Source organism: Netta rufina (genome assembly GCF_964035555.1).
Source record: "Netta rufina genome assembly, chromosome: 1".
Classification (NCBI taxonomy): domain Eukaryota; kingdom Metazoa; phylum Chordata; class Aves; order Anseriformes; family Anatidae; genus Netta; species Netta rufina.
Window position 1 is genome coordinate 140,578,160 of NC_140123.1, and position 27,891 is coordinate 140,606,050.

The 27,891-nt window shown below is 37.2% G+C and overlaps 1 protein-coding gene across 1 annotated transcript in view; it reads right to left on the minus strand.

Moving 5' to 3' along the window:
• The window catches only part of PTPRO (protein tyrosine phosphatase receptor type O), a gene marked incomplete at its 5' end in the record, with an annotated part of 155,472 nt that overhangs the window by 39,484 nt on the left and 88,097 nt on the right, over positions 1–27,891 (minus strand). Inside the window, 9 exons of the mRNA XM_084287753.1 lie at positions 1,967–2,078; positions 4,395–4,588; positions 7,070–7,190; positions 9,565–9,764; positions 12,404–12,565; positions 13,533–13,979; positions 15,558–15,710; positions 17,689–17,847; positions 26,696–26,969. Of these exons, the coding sequence (XP_084143879.1) occupies positions 1,967–2,078; positions 4,395–4,588; positions 7,070–7,190; positions 9,565–9,764; positions 12,404–12,565; positions 13,533–13,979; positions 15,558–15,710; positions 17,689–17,847; positions 26,696–26,969 (1,822 nt within the window). The remainder of the gene's footprint in view (positions 1–1,966; positions 2,079–4,394; positions 4,589–7,069; positions 7,191–9,564; positions 9,765–12,403; positions 12,566–13,532; positions 13,980–15,557; positions 15,711–17,688; positions 17,848–26,695; positions 26,970–27,891) is intronic.

Here is a 27,891-nt window from a genome sequence, read left to right on the forward strand (position 1 = left end):
TTAAAAAAAAAAAAAAAAGATCTGTGGCTCTTCAGTCAATAAGTGAAAAGTGTAAAAAGAATCATAGACTAGATATTAAAAATAGGAAAATTCAGATAAGCAGCAAAAGATGAACCTTTGATAATAAGAGAAATTAAATACAACTTTCCAGGGGATTGGTGGCCTCTCCCCCTCTGGATGTTTTCACTGTAAGACCAGATGATTTTTCTTAAAATGGGGTTTTGCTAATCACAAATTGATTATATTATCTAGTATCTTCATCCATTTCTGATTTTGTCTATGTCTGCAAGGTAAGAAACTGATACATTTTTCATCTGATAGCAGTTGAAGTCCTTTCCCCATACAGAGATACAAAATGATCCTGATGAATCCTTATATTTTAGAATAACCTTCATCTTCCTAAGTTTTGCTGTAGGTTTCTAAAGATACGACAAAGTGTGAGGGCCCCACTGGAACATTTCCACTGTAAAATGCTGAACCTGGTACCCAAATCAGTTGGAAAAGACTTTTCTCCCTGCATACAGCAGCCAGCCATCTGGAAAATTACTTCCTTAGAGTGAAACAGAAAAGATGACTGATGCCAAAGGACACTGCATGTCACTGAAGATTTGTCACAGGGCCCTAGTGGGTGCTGTGAGTTTCTGATAGACAGAGCAAGCACCAGGATTTGCCCCAGTATAGCTTGGGATCAGATATCTCAGGATGGGAGGTTTCAGCTGACTTCATGGGAGCTAGGAGTCAACCAACACAGTGATCATTTTTCGTTCATGGTTCTGTCAGGCACAGGAACTATATTAATCATCAATACAAAGGGGTTGTATTCATTCCCTTCCTCAGTTACATCCTCTGAGACTTTCACCAAACAGAAAATCTGTGTCTAGGCTAGTATCTGTTTAGGAGGGAGTGGCTGGAAATCATAGCCTGATTTCCCTCATAATGTGGTTTCCAGAGTTGGAAAAGAAAAATGAGTCATATTTATTTCCTCTCATAGCACATCTGAATTATTTACTGCTTTCAATCAGCTGTACTTCTGCAAGGTGAGCTACATGGTGGTAAACACAAAACGGTTCAATAGGGAGCCTTGACTTAAGCAGCCTGGATGCTAGAAACACTTGGCAATGAGCTCACAGGAGGTCTTGGATTAGCCAGAGAGGAAACAGCATTCATTTTACATATGAAGAAGACCTGAGCCCAAACTGTCTGACAGAAGACAGGGAGCGTGCTAAATGCAAAACTGATCCCAGCCGGGAGAGGGCTATCAGTAGGGTTGTATCAGTTTGCTGCAGCTGAGAATCTATATTGTGGACAACAAAGATGGCCAGCACCACAGCTTCACAATACCAACATACCAAGCACAGGTGTGATGCCTTGGTCACAGAAGCACCCTTCTCTCCTCACGGTGTACAAACAAAATGCACCCAGCAGGAAGGACAAGATTGGAGCACAAGAAAAACATGCTGCCAAACATACTACCTGCCTCGATCTGCGTTAAGGGCACAGAACTCTACTCCTTGTTAGCTAAGGTGCCACAGTCATGGTCTGATCTGTGGATTACTGGGAGGGGAAAAGGAGAGAAAAACATTTGGAAACAGTGTAAATATAAGGACCTTTTTCACAATAGTAGCAAACCTCCGAATTCACGTTATTTATCTATAAACTTCTCAGTGGGTAAAACATACAGTGTCATAGAAGACAAGCAGGATCACTGGCTCTCTCTGTAGCCATGCCTTCAGCTGATAGAAGACCGGAACAGAGCAATTAAACACTGTGCTTTGCACAGGAAAATTATATATACTGAAGCAGTCATCAGAGCTTTCCTTAAAACACACACAAGAACAACCTCCCCTTAGCTATTAAATACCCTAACTTGCAAGTATCTGCTGGTGAAACATAGCATCCAGGTTAGATCTTCTCAGCAGTCTTGCTCCAGGCATCATTTTCACAGTGTTTTCAGAGGGATGCTTACCTGTAATGAAGCTGATGGTGGAGCTGTCACAGCAGCTCAGCTCTGGGTCCCCCCAGGTCACCATGGTGACCCGGAAGTTATAATACCAAGCAGGCAACAGGTTAGCTATTCTCTGCAGAGCGAGAAAAGACAAAGAGCAGCTCAGCAGAAAATTCACCAGCACGAGACATGACTTATAAAATGAGACAATGTTTATAAACCTAGTGCCCACGCATGGCACCATTTTACTAAGGCTTTTTCTTGCTCCAGTGGTAACCTCTGTATTGTGGCATTTGGATTTATTCAAAAATCTGTGCAGTGAGACTGAACATGGTTGTTATAGCACTGCTGCTTATCCATGGGCACGTGGTCACAGGTCTACTCACGAAGGGAAACTCCCACTGAAACATGGGTTCTGCTTTTTTAATTAAATGCACTTTCAAGGCAAACCAGAAACAATGTTTTTTGACTCAGATGTCATCACTTCATAGGACTTCTTTTTTTCTTTTCAGTTTTTTGAGATGTATTTAATATTGTATTATCATTTATTATAAATGAAATATGAAATATAAATGAGTTATAAATGAGACATAAATTATATATATAAATAAAAATGAGATATAAATGAAGTATAAAATACAGTGTATTTTATATTGCAATATCATTTGTGTTATTTAAGTTAAAATTCAAATACTTCCAATGCCAGCATAGGAAAAAAATATTTAAATGAAAATCCTAATGATATTTTGTAATTCAGAATAAAAGCAAATAGGAAATAAGAACAAAAAAAAATTCAACAACTTAGGAACTGCTTTTTTCACAAATCTCTGCTGTTTGCAGTGGTATTTTTCAGATGTTATAAGGCAATCCACATACAGGGTTTGATGCTTATTCTCTTTATGATTTTTAGAAACAATTATATCCAATTAACACCAGGACCTTGAAGCTGCTTGGTATTCTTTTGAAATGCTCCTGATGTAATATGGACAATACCAACATTGTTTTGATAACATTAAAATAATCTTCAGAGTAAAAAATGAATGAAGCAAATAAATGGACTGAAAGGCTGTTTCAGTTCCAACACTTCTGACCAAGTGATAACCCCTTCAGGAAATTGTTTTTTATCTAAGCTGTCAGCTTGATTTTTGATCCCCCTGTCTCCTTGCTGGGCTTGGCACTGTTGCTTCAGATTCCACTATCAGAGATATCAAGTGACTTACTGACTGTATGGAAAAATGTGGTATTGGTGGAATTCTCAAGCACTGCTAGTGAACCCAAGTAAAAGTTCAGCGACACCTAGTTATATGTTAAATGCCATAACACAAGGGAAAGATCCTCCTTCTCTAATTCAGGGTAACTCTTTTAAAAAATTCAAAGGAGTTGAAAAGGCAGCCAACTTCCCTTAGCTTCCATGAACAGGATTTGCAATGGTAATGGGCAACATCGTGTCATTTTCTAATGAACCACATTTACTCTGGAAGATGGTATTATTTCGAAGATGACTTGGATCACCCAGGTATCAATCTAATTGTGCTGCGTCATGATTACAAGATATTAATTACTCCTTTGGTAAGTTATTTTTGTTTTTAATTTCCTTGGAGATTTATGTGCTAGATTTATACTCACGTACCCAATTACTGTTAAGCTGCTGTAGCTGAAATTACTACACAAATAGTATTATGCAAATGAATTATGGTAAATCACTATGGCTCTTACAAGCAGCAAAAGTTATTGCTATCCTTTTTGCATACTCATAACAACTAATTTCAGCTAAAACTGCTCACTATCTTGTGCAATGGCAAAGTCTGAATAAAACCCATTCACCTTCTCTAGAAAAATATGGAAAGTAAGATGAATATTTTTTATGGAATTTCTGTTGAATACTCAATCTTGCAAATCTTGCAAAGATTTTGTTCTAGGAAATGATCTGTGCCTAGGTGAAAAGCTGGTGTATGTCTTTGCATCTTCAAAAATATGAAGGCTTTTTTCACAAGAGCACCTCTGCAGCTATGCACTCCAGATGGCTCACTGCAAGTCCAGCTTGCAAGCTCCAAATCCATATTATCAATATTCATTATACAGATAAGGCTTTGGACTACTCCCTCTGAGGAGATGCTGGAATTGGTTAAAGCCTTGAGTGACAAACTGACCCACAAACTGAAGCTGCCTCTGGAATTGCTGAACATGCCCATTTGTCAACAGAAGAGAAGCTCATCTTCTACCTCCTTATTCTGCTTAACTTTTAGCATCATTCAGCTGCATTCCCCTTCTAGTAAAAGTAAATGCCTCTAGCATCTTGGACATTTTCTCTACTTTGCCTGGAAAAAAAATGTTCCAGTTTTAAAGGTATGCATATGTATTCATGGGGGAAAGGCTGGACAAGGAAAAGCCCCGGTGTGCCAGCATCACATATATATGGGAAAGCAATAGTCAGTAATGGTCACTTTACCACGGAGGCAGTAAGGGAGATGGTTGCTGCAATTTCATAGTAGGTTGTCCACTCAGAGGTCATCGTTGATGGGTTGAAGTAAAACATTTCTACAACATATTTCCTGAACACGCCAAGAAAAGGTCTGTTCCAGCTCAAAACTACAGCAGTAGGTCCCAAAGGGTAAAGTGTCAGATCCTTTATTCCAGTGGGCACTATAAACCAGAAATTGTGGTTAGTAATGTTTTTTTGTTATTAACTACACTTTTAAAAAAATCTTTCATTAACCGAGTTCTGTCTGTTTCTGATTTGTTCCTGATTTGAATTCCTAACAGCTTCCTTGTTTCTTATGTCTACTTTTTCCAAAATGACTAGAGGCTTCCATTGACTTTGAAAATCAGGCTGTTTAGGAGATATTTCATGTTGAATTCTCAAAAACAAAAACATCAAAAGCCACAATACTTTGGAAGATAAAGGCCACAAGAAGAAAACAGTTTTTATGTCTATATTTCCTTCCCTGGGGAACCTAGAGGTGCTGTCATGAATTGCTATTCTTGCTTCACAGATGAAACTGGGAAAGAGAAGTCAAACGATTTGAAATATGTCACGTAAGGGTCAAGTTCTGCAACCCTTACTTGTCTAGAAAGCAATCATTTTTCATGACTTCAGTGAGGCTACTTAAGTACTTTGCTAGCTTTTGCAGGGGTTGCAGAACCCCAACTACTGCATGTAGAGTCAAAGTCAAGAACACCCAAATTACTTCAGCCCATGTTGTCACATGATTGCATTTCCTTTCAAAAATCAGTTGCCATTTACTTGACCTTTTTTTTCCTTTCTATAATGTGCTAATACCCACTGAATGAAAGTGAAGGTTATGATAAATACATACAGAACTGAATACTTTTTAAAGTGCATTTTACAGTATTTCCACTTCATTGATCATTAACCATCACTGATAATTTCACACAACAGTTTGCTTTGCGTTTCTATTTTAATATTGAATTCAATATCCTGTAATGAAATGAAAACTCATACAACTGTTGTTTTACTTCAGAAAATGTCCTCTTTATAATTAGAAACCTATGACACACTTTATTTAGAAAATGATTGCCATTTCTAGTTGAATAAGAACTGTTCATGATCGTGATGAGACAGAGAAGTGGAGAAAATGAGGAAACTTATTTATTTTGGGAATATATGATTTCACTTTCCCAAATGAAAACAGAAATTTACAGATTTCTGAAGAAAATACAGGGAGAAATAAAATCCAAAGTTTTTCTAAAAATTGTTCAATGGTACAGTTTTTAATAATAAGGTTATATATTTACTAACTTACCTTTTTTGTTTGTTTGTTTTATTTACTGAACTATATCATATTATCTTTTCAAATTTTATTTGGACCTAGCTTATGTAAATACTTGAACAGATTGCCTACAACGAAAACTCTCTCACCATGTTTACTAGTCCACATATCTACTTTTATTTACTGAATTCACCTCTTAACAGGTTAGTTTTTTTTTTTGTTTGTTTGTTTGTTTCTCTTTTTTCCTGTTTTGCTTTCTTCCCCTCATCACAGAGAAGCAGAGTGACAAATACTGAAGATCTCTAATTTTCAGCCACCTGCTCTCCCACAAGGCAAACCATTTGTCAAAAGGAGAAGCTGGGAGACTAAGGTTAAATATTTCTCTGTAAATGTAATTCTATACTCCGTGTCTCTTTCTCTTTGCCCTTTCTCATTACATTTTGTTAAAGTGATAACCTTAACAAAATAAATGACACTGCAGCTAAAAGATACTAAACCCTATTCTAAGTCACTCTTTAGTTAGGATCTTGATGGAATCTTGAATTACAAGCACAGGGGGAGAAGTTCTGCATGTAGGTCATGAAACCACATTCTTGAAAATGTCACTCTCATTCTTAGAGGGTTCTTTTTATCTTCAAATCTCAAAGCAGAGAACACTGAGATCCACGGCTTAACTCAAAAAAATCGGGTTTGGTGATGGTCATAGTACTGGAGAAGATAATCCAGTTCTCTTGACTTTTAGCACCGTGGCCTTCAGACTGGATCCCATTACATTCTCCATAAAGTACATTTGCTACAAATGTCTTAACAGCAATCTCATACATTTCATGAGACAGTAGGAGTGATTCCCCTCAAGAAGTGGACACTTCTCAACTGGTCACAGACTACCTGCAGCTTAGGCTAGCCACACCTAAGTGAGATGATTCCCAGCCTAAATGACAGAGCACGAGCATATATGTGGCCAAAAGTGAAGAGAGTTCCTTACATAGGGTCCTGTGTATGTGAATCCATAATTGTTCTCTAGTTAGGTTTTGTAATAATCTATTGTCGAAATATGAAATACCCGTCTCTCACCAAAGGAGCTTTTCCCCACCTTGTTAATGAGCTAGACAACACAAGAAAAACAAATATTCTCAATAAGAGTTCAGTACATTTGAAATAACCAATGTGACAATTTTGTCAGGAAAAGGAAAAGGAAAAGGAAAAGGAAAAGGAGAAGGAGAAGGAGAAGGAGAAGGAGAAGGAGAAGGAGAAGGAGAAGGAGAAGGAGAAGGAGAAGGAGAAGGAAAAGGAAAAGGAAAAGGAAAAGGAAAAGGAAAAGGAAAAGGAAAAGGAAAAGGAAAAGGAAAAGGAAAAGGAAGAAAAAAAATCAAACAGTAAATACAGGACTTACCAATAGAAAATGTAACAGGATCAGAAGGTGGTCCAACCAATGGTCCTTTCCGTAAGTAAACCACAACTTGGTACTGGGCACCAGGAACAAGATTCTCAATGAGGCTGTTGCTTGAATTCACCTAATATTGTGAGAACATATCAGATGTGAAGTATTTACTTGGTCAGTTAAAAGAATATTGAGGCTGTAGTTGAACTGCTTCAGTTAACTGAAGGCATGATGTGCCAGCGGCTAAAACCCTATTCATTTAAGCCCAAAATGGCAAAACTCTGACAGTGGTCAGGACTGGATTTACAAACAATCTGGCTCAGAGAATCACACTTACATTGCTGTATAAGGTCAGCTGTGACACTGCAGAGCCACTTGAGCCACTCTCTCCTAGTGCCAAGTCTTATTGAAATATTCAGGCTGTATTATCCATATACAGGTGATACTACCCAGGCTAGAGTATTTAGACAGTATATTTTCAATAAAAGCCTGAGGTTTTTCATCAGACATCTGATTCATCTGCAGCTATGTGAACAGTCAGTATTATGGGAAATCTGTCTTCTGAATGCAAGTGTTAAATGACTGAATGCTGAAATCAGAGAGAAATTACTCTCTTTTGCCTCTTTTGCACAGCACTACAAAAACTGATGAAGAGACCTTCTAATTTTTCTTTTCTGTTTGAAACACTGGCATTCAAACTGCTGCTGTGGCACCCCAGGTATTGGCCAGACCTAGAGTAAGAGTACCTAACCAGGTGATCCCTGGTCTGATACAGTATGACAACTCTTCTGAAGAGACAGATAGGAGCTTTGAGGAAGAGACGTCATGCACTTCTTCTAGAACTGCAGGCTGATACTTCCTACTAATATTTTCTCTGCAACATTTCCACAATCACAGTCACATTTGATTTACAGTGATGCACATAAATACATCAGTGTAAGCACAGGTTTAGTGAGGAATGGAATTTGTTTTTAACAGCTGCTTTCAAGAGCTAATCACTTAATTTATGCATAATTGTAGAAACAAATAGAACTCTGCACTGAATTTTGCCCCTTTTCAGCTTGTCAAGGAGAATTCAAACCAACAGCTGTTAATAATCCCAAGCATAATAATCTGATAAAATTGATAACATTTGATTAGAAGAAGTATGAATATCTGTAGTGATAAAAAGAAACAAATAACTGTACATAGACCTTTCACCTACTTTCAGTGAACACATTTACTTTTACAGATATCTTGTTTATCCACAGATTGGCTCTAGGTGTTTGCATTTGAGTTTGTAGATGAATTCTGTAGTATTTACTTTAATCATATATGTACATACTTGCTATCCATGACTTATAATCATCTATTGTATTGTTTTGCTTCCTGATTAGATGAATGCATTTTTAATAAATGGAAGGAATATAACTCAAGGAGATTACAAACTGGTTCTGAGAAACAATTCTCAAATTGTCTTCAAAAGACACTTCCCAATGTGCAAGTGCATGGCTATTCTTAAAATAAAACAACATATTTTGACAAAGATCCATATAAAAATAGATTTTTAAAGGATGCAGAACTTTCTGTACTAAGTAATTTATCAGGCTAATCACAAAGGTGGATATTCACAGGGAGCACTGGCTCTGCTCTTCCATTCCCATGGGTGTGCTGAGGGTGCAGTACATGGCAACGCTGCAGCCATTTTCGGGCTCATCAGTCACACATGCTTAGGGAGTTAGACAGAAGTTGTCGCACTGCTCAGAAAAGCAACTTGTCAGCATCATGGGAAGGAAAGAGATGTGGACTGAAACCTCTTTCTAATTGAAGCCATGTGGCACTGATCTATCAGAATGATAGGATCTGACCTGGGGTTGCACTCACCATGGGTTCCAGGTAATATAAAACTGCCTTATTTTGGGTTTCAGGACTCCTGATCATCATAAACATGTCCCATATGGCAGCCCTAAAGAATTGCCCATCTAAATCACAAGTGGTCTGGATTATTATTTACTCCCCAGGTTTTAAATCTCTTTTGTGGGTGAAAAGATGACTTCTGATGAACCCTAACTTCCAGAAAGTTTAGACTCAGGTTCTGTATTCATATGTAGGAAATCTAAGAAATAATTTATGCAAGTCAAATGATAATCATGAATGTGATAACTTTTCTTAGCAAACATGGATTGTAGCATATGCCTAAGTGTTACTATGATATTGCACCATTTCTCACTGCCACCACCATGTTTCTAAGGGTATAATATAACTCAAAAGCTTGAACAAAGAATTGGACACAGCCAGTGCAGCAGAAATACAGTTTTAACACTAACATGCTTTAGTGCATGCTGTCATTCTTGTATGCTGTGCTCTGTCCTCCACTCTGTAACTCTCTTCACACTGCAAGACTGAGCATCTCCCACTGTGCTCTGCAGCCCTTAGCTTGATGGGGCCCTTGGCATTGTGATAACAAACAGCAGGATGATAAGCAATTTTTTCCTGTACTTGAACAGGCTCCACCCTCTGCCTCTTACCTCTGTGCAGTAATGTTTTTCAAGCCTTTGACTTTCCTTTTGCTTCTGACATGTCAGGGAGACCACAGACACAATTGTGCTGTTGCCACCACTCTCTTGTGAGGCTGTCCAGGATGTCAGGGCAGTAGTGGAGCTGAGCACCGTCACTGTCACGTGCTGGGGCTTTTCTGTGAGCTCTTCTATCCATTCACCTGTGGGGCCTGGGACATGCCAAAAAGCATGTGTGAGCAAGCCACTCTACACATTTAAGGCACTCATGTTAAAATATCTTTCTTTCACAAGATTGAATAAAATATCTTTCTTTCACAAGACTGGTGGCTGTCCATCTCCACAAAACAAAGATGGGAAACAGCCTGCAGTCACTGCCATTTCGCTTGTAGCAGAGCAGGAGATGACAAGAGAAACATAAGCATTTTGAAAATTTGATTACAGTATTCTCTGTTGCTTACTAGAAACCACCCAGCAATATCAGTTGTGCTCCAATTAAATATTTTAAAACCAGTGATATCCAAGATCCATGACAAATAAGGATAAGCACACTTTTTTTTTTCCCCCCTTCTACACGCACTAAAATATCCAAGTGCACCATGTCCCTGAAGTGTGAAAATTGAGTTCACAGAGGTTACCATAATGAAAAACCTCATTCTCCATCAGGCTATTTGAAGCACTTGTTTAAATATATATATATATATATATATATATAAAATAGCAATTTGGAAAATAACTTTAGCTAGACTTGGTCAAATTTCATGACAATTTTGAGCTTTTCTTTTCAGTTTTAAGTGGCACTTTTGACAGCTCTCTCCTTGACATTCTTCTTTTCTTCCACACAATTCTAATAGTACTTTAAGTTTATTGAGAAAATAAAACAAATGCCAGAGCAAGAATTTTGTGCAAGATCAGCCTACAATATTTGACAATCCAGACTGCCATTTGGGTCCAACAAAAATGTTGAGTAACACGAGTCAGTAATTCAACAGGATGATTCACTGACTGAAAGCTACAAGGATAAGATAAGGCTGAAGCTGTGAGCAAAATTTATTCATGAGAGCAGACGCACACCAACTCTGGCAAAAAGAAGAATTTGATCATTAGATTAGTCTCTGTGGATATGTGTGTAGCTGTTTCTATTCAGAAATTGTTTCAACATTGCCAATAAGGGAACTAAGCTCCCTTATGTCAGGGCTCCATCCTCACCAGGGCCCAAAGATGTAGTCACCATACAAGGCTAATAAAGAGGAACGGAAAACAGTTTCACCTTAAGAGTACTTGTGCACATCTCAGATTCGACATACTGTCAGTAATCCATATGAAATCTACCTAAGATACTAAGGTTCTTGAGTTAGTCAGAATAAATAGGTCAACTGTCAAGAATCTTCATGTGTGTCTAAAAGCCCACAAACCTAACAGACGTACTTCATCAAAATAAATAAATATATAGTGTGAAAAACGAACATCCTTGTGTATTACATGTAACACAAAAATAACCAGTACATTCCTGTTAACAACTTAATACTTTATAACCAATGAAATTCAAGTTCATCCTTAATCTAGCAATTCATATAGCTACACTTTTTGATTAACTTTTTCTCATTTTCTGAGAGGTTGCCGTCCCTAGTTGATAAACTTCATGGAGGACACGTTGTATGTTGCTTAATAGAAATAAAACACACTTTTTAAGATGGAATAATATTTGGTGTTAATAGAAATGCTACATTATTTATGTATACTTGGATTTATTTGTATACATTTATATATACATGTACTTTAATGTTTTCATATAATGAAGATGCCTACTAACTACTCCTACAGAAAATCAGAAGACAGTGAAATTACAGCACCAGAGACCCTTTCTCTCATGAGCTGCTTACATTCTTTGTCTTCCAAGCACAGTTTCTTTCAACTGTAAAGCTGTTAAAAATATAGAAGCAATAGAGGAATTCAGTTGCACGCAGTTAACCATTATGATGAATTTAAGCTTAAATAGTATTTGTAAATATTATGAGCTACTTAAGTATTAATTTAAAAAAATGTGTTAAGTATATTTCCTTTTGATATGAGTATTTCTGCGAGCCTCAGCTACCATGTCCTGCTGCAGCATTCATGATGTAGGGGAGACACTACCCTCTTGCATGCAAAACTGTGTAGTGCTGCAAGCTGTTTTCATTTTATGGGCACTCTGTAGGCTATATTTACTCCCCCTTGTACTGCAAGACACTGTATATATGTGTTGACTGGTATACTTGTTCAGGCTACTCATTCCCTTGTTTCTGCAAAGATGACCACAGCCTTCAGAAGGACAATAGTCTGAATTCACCTACACCTGTCTCACATGTTGATCTAATCATCAATATTGATCTTAGTTTACTCAGTACTGTATTGTGATTGTGTCTTTTACTAAATCTTCAGTTGAGAAACCCTAGAATCCTATAGGGAAATAATAAATTACTACTTTTCCTCTGAATTTAGCAGGCTGAACTATTTCATCTACCTTAATTTGCCCTGTGTGCTCTCAGAGACCATTTAATTTCAGAGTTCAGTGTTTAATTGTGCAATTCCCACACTCTCGACCTGAGAAGCCCTTCGTCTGTAACACAGTACTCACAGCCTCCAGGAGTAAGGTAGTTAAATATTTTCAAGAATCTCTACAACCACTGATTTAATTCTGTGAAATAAATCCTCTCTTTAGAAGATGTAAAAGGAGACTCTGTTTTGGAAGAGACTGGATTTTTCTGATACTGAGGCAGATGCCACAGCTGCTACAGTGTGTTAGTGGTCAAACTCCCTGTGCATTAATATTATGTTGGTCTGGGAGATAAAGATTAATTGAGATACTTACTGATGTAAAAGCTGAGTGTTTTTGGTGATTGACTTCCCCGAACTTCACAAGAGCCAGAGGAGCTAAACGTTGTTACAGACAACTTATATTTTCCGGGTTCTTTCAGTTCAGCAACAAATTTGTGAGTGTCCTCACTTACTGTCAGAAATTCTGTGGAGTTCTCTAAATCAAGGGGGGAAAATAGCATGGATTAACTGAAATTTGAGAGGTTCCAGCTACTGAGAAAATGATTTATATCAGTTTCTGCTGTGGGATCAAAAGGTATCTAAAAGGACTGGATTTATTTAGGTATTTTTATTTCTTGCCATCAGCACAATAGTAATTAATGACCAAGGTTGCAGTTTAAGTGTACAGGAATGATAAGACCAGACCAAAATTTCATTCAATAGTAGGGATGATAAAATAGGGTTGCCATGACTGTGCAAGTGAAAAGGAGCTTACAGATTTCTGTCTATTGCCTTCTTATTCTGCCAGAAAAAAAAGTATTAGCCCTAAGTGTGGGGAATCTTAAGAAAACTGCTTGTCAGGAAATAAAATTCATTTGGAGAAAACAGATTATAAAAACAGGAAATCTTTAAGTTACACAGCTATTCTATTGTAGCTCCACCACTTAAAAAGTCTCTCCATTCTCCACCACAGCTTTTTTGTGGTCTAAGGAATATGTTCAGTTGCTGTCCTCTGAGACAACTGTTAATCTGATTGTAGAATGAATTTTCTCTATTCTTCTCCATTCAAAGTCCCCCTGAGAACCTTTCTCAGTAGTTGACAAAGATACATGATATAATTTACCTTCTTCATCTCAAATTTCTATCAGCTTGTTTCTCTTTTCCCTAATAACAGAATGGATTTACGATAACTTCAGTGTAAACAATGCAACAACATGCACACCAGTGTAAATCTTGTTTCACAAAAAAGAATTGCAAACCATGATTTACTCCTCCTCCCTTACTTTTTGAATCCCAGTCAGAAATACACACTATTCAATACAAGAAACTTCTTGAGAAACAAAAGAGATCTAATAAAGTTCTCTGAGGCACAGTACCAGGTAATTAATAATTTGTAGAAGAGACAGACCCTCCAATGGAATTATAGAAATGGGTTATGAGAAGGGTATAAGGCTATGATTTACCTTCCCTTTCAATATTGATATGGAAACCATCAAAGGCAGTTGGCGGCTTTGGTGGTAACCAAGTCAGCACCATTTGTACAGGAAGGAAAGGGGCAGGCTCTGGTGTGAGTTTTCCAGATGTGTTGACTTCATTGGCTTCATAATCACTGGGAACTGCATTGACAAACTCTTCTTCACCCTCTGATGATTCAGCTTCGTTAGGCCACCAATATGGCTGCGATGTGGCTTCATACTCAGTGCTGTTAGAGCGGTAATCTGGCCAGGCTGCAGATGTGTTCACTGCTGGAATTACAGGTGGCTCGCCAGAAAAACGGCTAAGCTTTTCTTTGCCTATGATTTTTTGTGGTCCCATGAATGGTTCTTCAGGAAAATTCCCACTGTGCTCTTCCCAGTTGTTTCTGTTGATTGGCACAATCTGAACAGAAATGTTTCGAGGTGGGTAAGGAACTAAAAGAGAAGCAAGGGTTAATCTTTTAATAGGTATGTTCTGTGTATCTTAATGATATGTTAATTCCCTAAGGAAATATTGTTTGCAGAAAACCATTGTATCTAGGAATATTTTGAAATTACCTATTCTTATTAAGACTCTTCCTTCTCTTACAAAAATTTATACCAGAAAGGACTCTGGTGGAATCATGCTTAGTGTAAATTCATAGAAAAAATCAGTACTTTTTATAACAGGATGTAGAATACACATGAAGTCACAGTAAATCAGACTTCAGTGCTACTACTGCAGCAATACTACTTAAGTGTGAATTTGAAAGTGCGGATTTTCATGTATTATGTCTTCTGCAATCTTCTGATCATGGGAAAATACCTCTGCAGAAATGAATTGAAAAGCACCTGCACAACTAGCATATGGCATAGCTTGTATTTCAAAAGTATGACCTTCATGTTGCCATAGGGCTTTTCATATGCATTTAGCAGCCACCTTTTCACAAGTATTAAAGATCAGTTTAAATTTTAATATTTGTGAAAGCTTGATCTCAAATTTTGGTCTCCAGAAAACAAGGTTATAGCATGCAAAGTTATTTCTACTTATGCCAGCAGGCACTGTAGAAATGATCACACAGAGTACTGTGTCTTACTCACTGTAATTGCTTGCCTATATTCCCTTAATTTGTGATAAACGTGAGAAAACCATGCAAAGATTTTGTATGATACTTTTTAAGCTGGCACCTTAAAACATACTGATTTGTTCATCTCCTCCTGTCCCAGCCACAGCCACTGATGCAAAAACTGACACAACAGTCTGATTGCATTTCATGTACAGAATGAGGGATAGGAAGGCAGCAGGAAAGAAGAAAATATAATCCTATTGGTTGCATTCTTAAGGTTCAGTATCTCAATAACTACCTTTAGGATTCTTGAGACATAACTCAACTGGAATCAGTTGGCTTTGCTCTGTACAAAGCTATGGACCAACATCAGTGTATTCACCTGAAGATTTGGCCTTTTAATTTTACCACTGGTTCATTTCACTTTGAACCCTGGAAAATGTCTATGCTCCAACAGATTAGCTGGAAAGTTTGGGACAAGGTCCCAGGACCAAATTAAATTAGTTCTGGATACTGAACAAATGCAATTTTCAGCTTTTGCAACATTGCTGTCTTAGAAATTAAAAGTTCATGCTTCAGGGCATAAACTGGCTGCCAAGTGGGGTGACTGTGACATTCTTCTCCATGACAGAAGACTGCACAATGAGGAAGCCCTTCTCCAGCAGTACAGCTATGATTCACTGCAAGAGGAGACAGACCAAAATAGCTAGATCAATAGTATGCTCAGCGTGGCATTCTTGTGGTTTAAAAATTAATTCTGAACATATTTCCCTTTGTACTGTATTGCACACATAACCCTGCCTCCCCAATACCAGCCACAGCATCCTCCTCCCATGCTCCTGTCCAATATTAGATCCCATGATTGTTCCCACCTAGCCCCCCCTCACTGCAATCCATCTCCTCCCATGGCAGAAAGATAAGCAGACACACAGACTTGGAGCAAATGGTACACAACAATTTTCTTCACCTGTTCTGTGCTGCTTAGGCTCATGCCTGACTCCACTGTATTCTACTAGCGTGCTTTTGTTGAAGGTCGCTTCAGATACCAACTGAAATGTGATGTTACTGTAGCATATTCCTGGCAGCCAGTGATTGAAAACTGTTTTACCTTTAAAGAAATCTGCAGAAGGTTTAAAAATAAAAGTTATTAAAAAAAAAAAAAAAAAAGAAAGAAAAAAGAGAAAAAAGCATCAAATGTTCACTTTCTAATAATGCAGCTACACATGCTGAACTGGCAGTGTTTCAGATGTTTAAATGTTGCTCAACCTGGTCAAAGACATGAAATTCTAATAATTCAGTTTGCCAATATTTTCCTTGGCTGCCAAAGCCACTTTGCTACAAAAAAAGCCCAGCAAGAGAAGCATGAACTATATATTTCACAGGAAAGCGAACAGAATCTGGCAACCTGCTCCATGTGACACTGAACATCTCAAAGAGCATCTGACGGTTTCTGCAGACCTTTAACTGTTACACGCAAAAACCAATTTGGTCTTTTGCTGACTGAGTTACAATGTTCAGGGGTGATGCTCAAAGGGCAGCCCACAATGCAGCTGGGCACAAGCCTCAGTCCTGAGCGCTGAACTCACGTCCAACATCAGCACATGCATGAGCTGAAGAGAAGTTGCTTATGCCTATTTAGCAAGGGGAAGAAGTATGCTAGTTGATTAGTGAATCACTTAACTCAGGTTGACTCTTTTTTAATCTCTCAGCAGCTGCAGCAGTAGCATTACAGCCCCAGAAACTGTGTACTAGCTGGGAAAGACAAAAATTACTGCTAGTATCACCTTCGCTCTCTGGAAGAAGGTCACCTGTATTTAGTGCTATGATCCAGAATCACCATTATTAAATCTTGGCATTTCACAGTCAGGCAAATGTGATTCTAGTCCCCCACCTCCGTACTGAAGCAATAACAAAGAGATGCCAAAGTTTTCCAGCCTCCTTCTGGAGATGTGTATCTCCCTCTGCTGACTCCACATAGGGCTTACAGTGACCAGGCTTCTACATCAGGATTCTTACATACCTAAAGTTCAATTCAGCACCTACTAGATTGCTCAAACAAATTTTACTGCCACCATGCAATACTTAACCAGCTGGGTTTGAGGTCCTGCAGGATATGTAATGCCTTTCTCACCTCTTAGGATACTTTCCATAGGACAATCCCATTTACATCTTTCAGATAAATGCTATGCTGTAGCTATACTGGAGGACAAAAGGGAGTTCAGATTTAAACAAATAAAAAAGGAAGCAGAATTTGCCATTGTTAGACTGTTTAGATGGTTAGATTGATTATTTAAATTGTTTAGATTGACTGTCTAGATTGTTAGATTGGCTGCCATAGGGTTAGATTGTTTTAAGAAGGATAAAATTGATAAAATCCAGCAGGGGATTATTAGCTCAGGGACAACACAAAACGATACAGTACTATACAGTAATATACAGCATAGTGTTACTAGCACTGCATGACTTTACAGTGATACAGAGGTACCAGGTTCAAACACTTTGCCAGGAATCAAACATACTGAATGGCTTCCCCAGATCTGATGCATCCTTGAGCACTGTCAGCTATTCACCAAAGAGAAATCTTGGCCGGAAGGAAGAAAATGGGAATGTTATTGATGCTTTCAACTGAGACAGAATGCAATCCAGGGATTTCAACAACTACATCTAGGAAGCCAAAGCATATCTCTGCCCTTTCTACTGAGTTTTTTACACCTCCTTCCTGCCCCCCCGCCCCCCATTTTTTTTTTTCTGAGGGGGGCACAAAAAAGTGGAAAGTTTTAGTATGTGCTTATTTAAAAGAAAACAAAAAAATTAAAAAAAAAGAAGAAGAAGAAAAAAAAATGACCCAATCTTCATCTTTCTTGAAAATCCGAAAGAAAAGAAACATCACTAAGACTGAGATGGGAAAGAGTTTTAAATCCAAACTGAGCCACCAACTCCATAACTCCATTTGAATACTGATTTCTTAGTTCATTATATAAAAGTTATTATATACACCTTACCAGAAATATAAATCGCAACCAGTACATGCCAAAACTACTGTTTCAATGTTTCCAGTAGAGTTAATATTAAGTTTTAGTGGAATAGTTTCTTCCTACCTTTGTACAGCATTGTTCGGTAGTCTTTTCCTTCCCAATAGCTTATATTTACTCTGGTAAAAACATTGTACTTCTCTGGGTACTGAATTTCAAACAACACTCCTGTTTCTGGAGATGGTTTGTAATCATAGATAGAAACACTGCTCACAGGAAGGGGTTCTAAAGGATATACAAATAAAAGAAAAAAAAAAAAAAGAAGATTAATAGGCAAATATGAGTTCTTCACACATATACGTCCAAGAAAGAAGGAGTTTTGCTAGGTACAGCACAGGGGCTCTTAAATTTTGCAGATGATATCTGGGGCTTCAGAGAGGTCTGGGGCAAAGCCACTTGAGACACCGTCAAAGCCTAGGTTTGTATGTTCTCCCACAAAACATGTTCACTTGATACTTATACTTTACCAGAAAAATTTGCAGAGGAGTAGGCACAAGAAACAAGGTTGAAATCACAGTTATTACTTAAGCACTCACAGTCATCACCCCAGCAAGACTTTCATCTTTAATGCTTGCCAATCAAGTAAAAGTGCCCTGACAAAAACAACAGAACACTTGAAACATTGCTCATAATGTTGGCATAAATCTGAACTTTTAAAATTAGCTGAGAAGTTCATCAGTACACTGACCAGAGGAAAACATTTGAATGAAGATTTTCTATTTTTATACATATTATTTATTTCATGGGTAATTATGCATTTCTACCATATCTGAGAGGCCCACTATCTCCAATGTACTTATCCACACCAAACTTCTACAAAAATATAGTGGTGCCATTACTGTTCTTTTCAGATGAAAAGCTGAAGTACAGAGGATTAAAGTGGTTTACTCACAGGTATGGGGAAAGCCTGCACACAGAAGGGGATAAGTACAGAACTGCCAATCTAGTGCTTTAAAATCTGACCTATGTGGGCTATGGAATGTAGCCTGTGTCCTTTGATATAGCATATAGATCAGTGTAGCTTCATCAGCTAAAAGAAGGCTGTGTCAATTCACTGCAGGTGAGAGTCACTAAAAATATTTATTGTTACCAACAACAGTAGAGTCACAGTTTTATTCAGCCTCCTTTATCCACAATAAATTAATGAATAAATAACCTCCTGCTTGACGCTCTCATCAACAAGGAAGAAATGATAGCAACTATATATTGGTTAAGAGGACCAAGCAGAAATTCAAAACAGGGTTATAGTTTTAGTAAGAATTTGTCATATTAACATATTTCAATAGAGGTAGTTTATGCACAACTGTCAGTAATTATGCTCAGATCTTTTTCAGTATTATCGTGTTGATTTATTTCTTGCACACTGTAGAGAGCAGATTGAAAAAATTCGAACTGTTCATTAGCATGGTCTTACTACACACTTTTGGGACACATTTGAGTACGAAGTTCTATTGCAGTAGACCCTGGAGAAAAACTAATAAAACAAATTTCCCCAAAGAGCACATGGTCATGACAGACAAGAGAAAAGGTAGATGAAAAGGACAGAAGTATCAGCTTCAAAAGTGGAATTATCCCACAGAAGGTCGAATAGGTTAATCATAGGTGGAAAAGCAAGCCTGTAGTGCAAGCAAAAATTAAATCTCATTTACTAGCACAGTATTTTCACCAAGCCATTACATTTCCATTTTTAATGAGAAGGGAAGAAAAAAGCAATTAAAAACAAAAGCAATAGATACAAAAAAAAATCTCTTCCCAGGTCTTAACAAGAAGTTATGTTGTCATTTTCAACTTTGTCAGAGCATGGGAATATGACGTGAAGCTTTTGGTTTATTTCTCATGGCAAATAATTTTTGTTAGTTTCAGACAAATATCAGCATATTTGTATGTTAACCACTGACAAATAGAAACTCCAAAGCTCATGGATACCAACAGGCACTGCAATGACAGAATCTGTGAAAATTTTGCTGACAGTTTGTGATAGCCTATAAATAAATGGGAGTAAAGCAGATCACAGGAAACAAAGCCTACCCTTTTATTTCTGTTGAGTCTTTTCCCATTACTTATTCCGAAATAAACAGTTGATCTGACAATCCACATGACCAGACGCTTCATATCACAGCTCACACAGCACATGACAGTAGTTAAAATGTCAATAACAATCTCTAAATAGCACAACTCTTACATAGTAATCTTTCATGTTAGCGGGTGTGCCCTAGGCTTGCTTCTGCTGTCTCATTCAGATCTGGGTCTCCTTATTTCTGAAAGAATTATTGAAACTTTCATATGTCAGTGATCAAATTAGCCCATTTATTCCTTCCTACAACAAATCAAATAAAGGATGGAAGCTATATTCATTTTTAATCCAAATGATTTCTCCTCCTTATGTTTTGATTTAATTAACCAATAATTGAATTAAGTGGTAATCACCACAGAGTCTCTTTCTTGTTGTTATCTTCTGCTTACTAGCCTCTCCTTGCTCATGGCTGATGTTAGCAGAGTAGTTTGAGTGATATAATGCAATTTAAAGGTTCTTCCATTATCTTACTTCCTTCGGCACCAAATATTCACATCAAAAGCTATTTGCACACTGTGAAATTAAAAGGACACTCAGCAGATAAAAATCATAGTCTGTTTTTCACTTACTGACTGCTCCTAGGGTTATAAAAGCTTAAAGAATATGCAAAATGTCACTCTTCAACATTTATATTTATAATTCAGAGCATAAACAGTTTGGTCTTTTTCATTATTCAATTTGTAGCATTTAGGACCCAGCTTTTCACAGATTTCAATGATTCTTAAGAAATAAGAATAATAAGGTGTAATGTAATACATAAGAAAACAGAACTTCCTAAACATGTGGCATGAGATTGATGTTTCAAGACGTACTGCAGAAGGGAATTAGAGGACTTCAGTATTCCTCTACTAGCGTGCTTAAGGCACTTTTTATGTACAATGACTTTATTTTCAGACTTCCGGGTTATATTAAAATCACATAGACAAGTTTTCAGGATCAAGACCAAAATTTCACTTTTTTTTTTTTTTTTTCCTCCTTAATGTCTCAGACTCTGCTGGTCCTGTAGCAACTGCTTTCCAATTATGTTGTGGAAAATTTAACTTCTGCATTTCTACTGGACTTTACAGCATTTTGCATTTAGCACATACCTTGCATTATGCAAACATCAAGATAGCATAATAAATGCGGCTAACCTCTTCCTCAAATGCCCTGAAAATTCTGGAGGCTAAATCCTCCATAAACGCATTAAATGTGCACCAGACACATTAATGTTTTAGGTGGCTTTTGCAATTCATGGGGAAAAAAAAAAGAACATTGAAAATAAGTGCCATATTCCAGTCCAAATCAATTTATTTTTAATATTCATAGATCTGGCCACTCCACAGATTGAATTAATGATTGATTACCTTGGTAGGTTAGATGTAGTATTACAAATGGATGGTTGAAATGGGACTCAGATCAACATTCTTGCATCTCACACTCAGAAACAGATTAATCATGATTTACCTTCATATCACAATTTACCTAAATAAAAAGCCCCATTAATGGAGTGATGTAACTCCTATGGCTAATCCCCTTTATATTCACATGAAGAAGTTGTGAACTATGTAACTTCCTCCCCAGTATGACACTATTTTCTTATCTGCATTGCTACTGGGAATAAGTCATAGCCATGTTTTCATTATGCTATAAACCTTAGGGATCATTTTATCTCTTGCTAAAAAGCAACTATTTTTGAGATTTAATAGCTTCTGTTTAATACCTTAGGAACATAATGTTCAAGTTTATGATACGTAATAGAGAATACTGTGTGCAACTGCTTATGAAAGGGGAACGTGAGTGCAGGCAGTATCTGAGCAATGCTGATGTATACTGCAGTTTCTAGATGCCCACATAAATTGACAAATAAAAAGACTGCACAAGCAAACAAAAATGTTGGCACAAGAACAAAAGTATATCAGTTAATCTTGAACAGATTTAGGACAATACTTTAAATCAGCCTTCTAAGAGAAATTATTGCAGGAAAAAATATTCATCTGGTTGCTTTTTTTTTTTTTTTTTTTTTTTTCTTCCTTTGATTCTGATTTTGCCTTAGAAAGGGGATAGCATGATTTGTTTGTGATAGCATGATTTGTGACCAGAGCACTAAGGGATATAGATATTCTTTGAAGTTATAATTCAAAATTAAGGCTCCCATGAAAAAACAGCCTTTTTAAAGAAGTTCCACATCATCCTTTAAGAAAGATAAACATGAAGGGCTTCAGTACTAAATTTTATCAGGAAAAAAAAAAACAAAAAAAAAACTCTGAAGCTCTTACTTCAGCAGCCCTGATCCATTAACGAGCTGAAGGCATGGATTTGACCTGCTGAATCACTTCCTGCAGCATCTGGCATAATGACAACTGAACATTAACTAGGTCTAATACCAATTACTTTCTAAGAGCGGAAGAGATCATAGCCCCCAGCAGCAGGCCTTGTTGGTCTCTTGAGGAGAATATTTTTTGGTAGAAGAGTGAGGCAGAATTTTCCCTAAAGGGAATATATTTTACAGTGATCTATGTAAGGAATTGTAGGCTTTTGAGAGAATGAGATATTTACCACTGAAAACTCGTAATCACAAGCTAAAATAAAAGTCAGACAGAACTCTTCTTACTTACTGTCCCAGATCCCAATTTTTCCAATTCCCAGCAGAGATTTTTTTTTTTTCTACAGCACACAATAACTTTACAATATACCATGAGAATGTCTCCAGTCCTTTAAATGTGCAAAGATTTTTTCCCAAACAAAAAGAAAAATTTACAGTGAACTTTTTTTTTTTTTTTTTCTAAAACAAATAAACAAACAAATATATTGGTGTGAGTCACCCTGGAAAGAATAAAACAAGACTTCAAGCTGGGAAAATGTAGGATGAGTGAAAATTTTAAGCACTGATTTTGGATTCATACTCCTTATTTTTCTCATAAACTACTTTAAAGCATATTAGCAATAAATTTTATGTCTTTTAACTTTCTTTCAAGTGTTTCAAAACACTAAATTAATGCTATAAATTCTGGAGTTACTTCAATCCTGTTGACAAGCCCAAACTCTAAGAGCATAAGAAGGCAGACTGAAAATAACTCTGTTAGATACCAGAGCTACTTCTAATCTTGTCTAAACTGAAAACTGGAAGGAAGGTCATATAGATATGCACAACACAATTGCACACACAGGAATCTGGCCTAGATGGCAAGATTAATACACCTATTATTTTGAAATCTATCTCAGGGATCTTTAATAGTAAAGTGGTCAAGGCATCAGTTTAATGTTTCCTCCTTCAAGTGAAGTACCGAGCCCAAATCTCTGAACACCACTTTGTTACAGAATCAGAAGAAGAAGTGCTATTTTGTACTCAAACTTTATTTTACATGTTTCCTGCCTAGGACTTGAATGTGCCCTGATCATCTCACGCTTCTAGAAGTTCCAGCTCAGGAGCAATGTGAGGATGTGGGCTGTACTCAAGCTGACAACACCCTTAGGCTTTGAGAAAAAAATATTGCAACGAGTAGGTCACACTCAGTGTTACAACAATCCAGAATACAAAAAACTCTACAGGTTGTGTGGTTTTGATTAACTTGAGAAAACCCTGAAATTATTGCAGTCAGAGACATGCAGAAAATAAATTCTTCAGTCTTGTATAGAAGGCTGAAGATAACAACAGATAGCTCAGATGTTAGCATACACACATACATATATATATTTATATAATTTGTAGATGTTTTTATTTTGTATGTAATTATAAGTACATGTGTATATAATATTTACAAATTCACATATATAATTACATATACACCCATATGTAAAATATATATTTTGTTAGCTTTGACATCATCTTTCTTTTGAGGAATAACTTTTTAAAACAAAAATTTTTCTTGACAGAAGAGAGATGAAGTTTCAGCTTGCAAAGAGACATACCTTTTTCTTGCCAACGTGAAAAAGAAGCAGCACATCACTAAAGGATGTGAATAGGAAAAAAGAAAGGTCATCACAATATACTATTAGTGAACAGAGTTCTTTCGTGACTCTTACTGAATTTATAGATAAACAATCTGCTTGAAGGACCTTACCCTCAGCTAAATTGACTCAGAATTTATAACATGCACAATTTGGTTATACACTGCTGTGTGTGATGCTCAGGATTCCAGCATATGGCCAAGCTGAAAGACTCCATCTCCCTGCACTGAATCCTTTGCAGATGTCTGGAGATCCCAGAAAACTATTGTGAAATATTTAAGTATAGCTTTGGGAATTACCACATTGGCATCACCAGCTATCCTATTTGATTTAACTTCTGACAGGCTAATGAATGGGGCCAACCTACAACTAGAAAAGCTCTCCTGATACCAATGAAATTAGAACAGGAATTAATTTTGTCCTGGATGCTAGTCACAATGTGACATTCCTTTATGTGTAAGATATAGATAAATTGGATAGTTATGTCTTTACACTTTTAAAATAAACTAAGGATGTTAATCAGGCAGAAATAGTATATAGCATAAAGAAAAATATGAATCTATTATCAGTATTATCTGCCAAAATTTCAAGTTAATTTATTGTCAGGAAAAAAAAAAAAAGAAAAAAAAAAAAGAAAAGAAGTGAAACAGTCACTTTACAATACAAATAAAAAGAAAAAAAAGGTGTGTGTGGGGGGGAACAACTATGGTCTAATGAAGTTTTGTAGAGAAGCCAGGGGTCATAAAAAGAGTTTAAAGATGTTTTCTCAAACACACCATATTGAAATACCATGAACTTCTAATTCCAAATTTATTTTCATTCCTTTACCCTTATATTTGAAAAAATAAGCTACATTAGTAGCCAAAGATGCAACAGGAGAGCTAGCACTCGTTAGTCAGCCTAACAGAAAATATTAGGAAGGATATTGGGAATATCCTGGGAAGCTCACAAATTACATCGTACCTATGCTTAGTACAGCATCCTTCAATGCTGCATATACAGAAATGCCTTCTTCCCTCCTCCCCCCCATGAACCTGATTGTCTTTCTGCTGAGACAAACTGTTCCTTTTTTGTCACATCAGTTCCCCAAGCAGCACTGGACAACTGCCAAAGTTGCTGGTCTTCTAAGGTCTGGGTGAGCAGCAGAAGCCACAGTGGGAACTCTGGGAAGCTGCCAGAGCACCCCCTTAAGACAGGTGGTGAAAGGACACTGTTGAGCCGTGGAGAAGTGAGAGTGACGTGGGCTAGGCTCCTTGGAGCCTGCGGCCTCACACGTGTTTGGGAACACCTCATGGAAACCCCTTGAGTCAGAAATGGCGATCTGGGGCTGGCTTTGATAGGTGCCACTGATTCTCTTCTTCCTTCAGAGATTCCTTGCACAGGAGTGCATTGCATGCTCCATCTGCCATTCTGGATCACACCTTTCCCTGGTAACAGTGACCTCATGGGCTCTGGAAATCAGGCAGCAATTAGTCCTACTGCATTACTACAAGTACAGCACTCAAAACCCACTGAAAATACTTGGTGAGGCATTCGTTCAGTTGTATATGATTCCTTCTTTTTTTTTTTTTATTTCATTATTATTAAAAAAAAAAATACAAAAGCATTTAAATAGGAATTATTACTTTATCTGCAACATTAAAACAGTCAAAAAAAAAAATCCAATCTACCTATGAAGCCTTATGTTGTTCACTACACAAATGTGTGCCTTATGAAAGACGTGCATTATTCCTCCACATGATATTTTTCCTATGGGAGCCTTCATGGTTGTCCTCATTAGTGCACAACTTGAGCACACATGGGGAGGATGAAGACCATATGGATGATATAAAATCTGGTAACTTCTAAGTTTCAAGCACCTCGCTCTGCGACATAAAAGGCTATGATGGTATTCTTTGGAAATGTTATTACAGTGGATGGCATTTCCTCATTGACAAAATAATATAAGTATGCAAAATCATACCATTCCTCATTTACAAACCAAATAAATTTAGCTATAGACTCCAAGGAGCCATTTAACTGATAAATTCACTCATTATCAAGAAGTTCCCCTCAAGACCTCCACACCTGGTTAGAGTAGACATTAACTAACCTCCCATCAAACAATGGAAAAGAGCATGCGTGTCTGTATTGGTGTGCATATGACAATAATTCACCACAGAAATCTGATTGTGAATAAGGTTAATCCTTAGTGTATAACAGAACAAGAACTAGAAACTGGGTTTGTCTCATCCAAGTAATTTTTTGTTTGTCATTCATTGAATCACTTTTGAAGATGAAGAACTCATTTTATATTCTATACATTTATTTCTGGTGGGCATGGGGAAGCAGCATCGGAATGACAGCAGAGAGCCAGAAACATAATAGAAATTACACAGAAACCTGCTGCACTTCACATCATGAGACAACAAACCAAACCACATCTTTCCCCCAAGATCAATGCATATGGAGGTAGTAAGAGACAGAGTAAGAGACAGAGAGGTATGATCTCCACCATAGAAATCTTCAGCTCTACTGGCAGAAACACATTGTCTTGGTGACTAATGTCTGCTTTCCAGGTTTAGTACTGCTTAAATGTGCTAGCAACCAAAGAACATTGTCATGGCATCTAAAACAGAATATACTTCACCATGAAACAGGAGCGTTTACACTGAAATGTCAGTCAACACTTTTCATGCCTTCCCCTAGAACTTCAGAACTCTTGGTTCACAGTGTTTAGGATGAACACCTAGGGAGGAGGTTCATCCACCCCACTTATGTGGGGCCCAGTATATCAAACCTCTCCAGTCACTGATTAGGAAGGGTCAGCCAGGGGAAACCCACAGCTGTCCCCTTCTTCCTGCCCAGACCTTGTGAATTTTCTCTCACAAGCCTTCTCAAAACATTTGCTTTACTGTTCTCACACAAGGGTTCATCCTACACACAAGGAGAACCTATTAAAAAAGAATGAAAATAAAAACTTCTCCACAAGAAAAACTTCTGGAAACAAACAAACAAGAACAATACCACCAACAGAAAACACACAAAGAGAAGAAACAGAAGAAAAAAGAAGAAGAAGGTGTTACTTACTGGTTAACACAGTGATTGATCTTGCTGACTTGGAAACCATGTTTGAGTTCACTACCAACAGAGTTACTATGTAATATAGGCCATGGTATTTGGCATTAAAAACCACAGGGGCAGGTAAAGTGCTATTGAATTCTTCGAACTGGAAAAAGTAGTTCTTCGATTCTCCAGCTATCTTCACAACATATACAGAGGATAAGCTCACCACATCAGATGCTTCCAGGGAGACAATGATACAATTGTCTTCTCGGACAGTAACTTGGAATGGTTCTGCATTCTGCAAGACAAGAATAAAAAGATTTAATTGAAGTAAACATATTAATTCACTTGTACCCATTTCCTTTGGTACTTATAGGATGGTCATGTTATCTTTGTAAAAAGGTAACATTTCATATTCTGCAAGATCATTAACGTTAAATTCTAGAATGTTTTTCATAATGCAATTAATAGATGAAGTCCACGGGCATCTGATTATCAGGCCATTCCCTCTGCGCTGGTTCCTGCCATGTGCTTTTATGTTGCCAATGCCCTGGAACCTGAGGAACAAGCCTCTGCCATCCTTTCCTGATGGAGAGTGGCATAGAGCAGAAGACTGATAAGATGAAAAACAGTATCAATGGCAAGAGGATTTCCAATAAAACTATAAAATGTAATAGTAACTTAAACATATATTTTAAAAAAAAGGTAATTAAATCAAGACTCCTTAATCTTACAGAAACAGGATCATCTTGAACGCAATACATTCTAGAAGTCTGCAACTGAAGAATAATTTTTGGCACTTGCTAAGCATTTACAAATATGCCCATTCCAGCAAGTACCAGCTGATCAGCAGTTCTCAGCACTATGTCCATAGCTTTGGGTAGCACTTTTCATTCCCTAAGCTGCATCAGTTCATTTTCAATATTTCTTTTATACATAGTAGATAGAAAGGAGCAATTTAACCTTTTCATATATCATGAGCATTTAAAGCTGTTGCCAGCTGAAAACACTTTCCTTTTTATTAATTGCAAACCAGCTGTCAGCAAGTAGCACTTGTTCTCTACAGGAATTTCAAAACAGATTCATAGTAATTAATGAGAAGGAAAAGTTCAAGCTCACATTAGAGTTGCCTTTTTATTTATTAAGCCGCACTGGTATTTAGATTTTATTTTATTTTATTTTATTTTATTTTATTTTATTTTATTTTATTTTATTTTATT